At 42.2% G+C, this 1127-nt stretch overlaps 1 protein-coding gene across 4 annotated transcripts in view; it reads right to left on the bottom strand.

Annotated features, from left to right (window-relative positions):
- Nucleotides 1–1127, bottom strand: part of MCF2L2 (MCF.2 cell line derived transforming sequence-like 2) — a 119882-nt gene that overhangs the window by 29979 nt on the left and 88776 nt on the right. For all 4 annotated transcript variants that reach the window (XM_012733560.1, XM_012733581.1, XM_012733572.1 and 1 more), the window contains one exon: nucleotides 534–707. In XM_012733560.1, coding sequence (XP_012589014.1) covers nucleotides 534–707 — 174 coding nt within the window. The remainder of the gene's footprint in view (nucleotides 1–533; nucleotides 708–1127) is intronic.

Genomic DNA, 1127 nt, shown 5'->3' on the forward strand with positions numbered 1-1127 from the left:
GGATTTCTAGAACTGACCTGCTCAGGATTAAGCTTAAAGCTGGAGATGGCTTGGATCCTGAGAACTGCATCTTTTGTTATTTTTCTTCAACTGTTTCAATTGTACAATATATGATGTGGAGCCTCTCCTGGGACTGATAAATTGGGGTTAGACTTTCACATAGGACCCACATTCAAGGTAATTGTCAAGGAGAAAATCTGAGTCAAGAAGGAAAAACTTTTAACCCCTAATATCGTCAGCAGCCAAAACAAACAAACAAACAAACAAAAAATCACACCGTTAGCACTCTCCCTTGACATACATATTTGATCCCTGAATTCCCGGTTTTTCAAGTGTGAGCCAGTCTCAATTTCAGGATCCTGAGGAAGCCAACCCAAGATTCTTGAAAACACTTAGGGATTCCTTGGAATCTCATAGCACTGGTTTGTTCACTGACTGAGGCTGCTTTCCCCAGAGTCAAATTCCTTTAGCCTAGATCACTTCTCCAACCTTGCCTTTTCTGTGAATGTTCCCAGACGTGCTGTGAGACATACCGGACACCCACTGACCGCTGCCAGGTCCACTGCCAACTCACAGGACTTGATCAAATCCTCCACCATGGCCAGAGCTTGTTGGAGTTCAGCTGAGCATGCCAAATCCTTGGTCCTCTTTGGCCCATTCTGTAGGAAACAAATGTCTTCTTGAATATCAAAAGGTAAACCATGAACCTAGTGAAGAAAGCAAATAGGACAGAGATAAGGAGCCTAGGATCAGAAAGTGTCTGAAGAGGTGGGTACAATGGTCTGTTTCCCCACCCCCAAAGAGTGGTAGCTAAAGATATTTGCTGGTTTAAATATATGATGTATATGCAAAAGCAAAGTCATCCACCACAACTTCTGTATAGTGTATTAAAGAAAAATGAGGTTCATAAAGCCATGGACATAGTATTCCTGCTATCTGAGAAGCATACTGAGCTTTTGTACAGCATCAAAAACCAGCTCTTTTCCACAGGTTGCTATGGTGCCCCCTTACCTCCAGGGCCTACTGAATTATGGGTGCATTGGTGGTATGCATGTTCTCTGAAGGGGGAGGATCTATACTTCCTATACCAACGATATATATGACACTTTAATACTTTTTTTTTTTTT

This window comes from Condylura cristata, unplaced genomic scaffold (genome assembly GCF_000260355.1).
Source record: "Condylura cristata isolate star-nosed mole 26May11 unplaced genomic scaffold, ConCri1.0 scaffold00003, whole genome shotgun sequence".
NCBI classification, from domain to species: domain Eukaryota; kingdom Metazoa; phylum Chordata; class Mammalia; order Eulipotyphla; family Talpidae; genus Condylura; species Condylura cristata.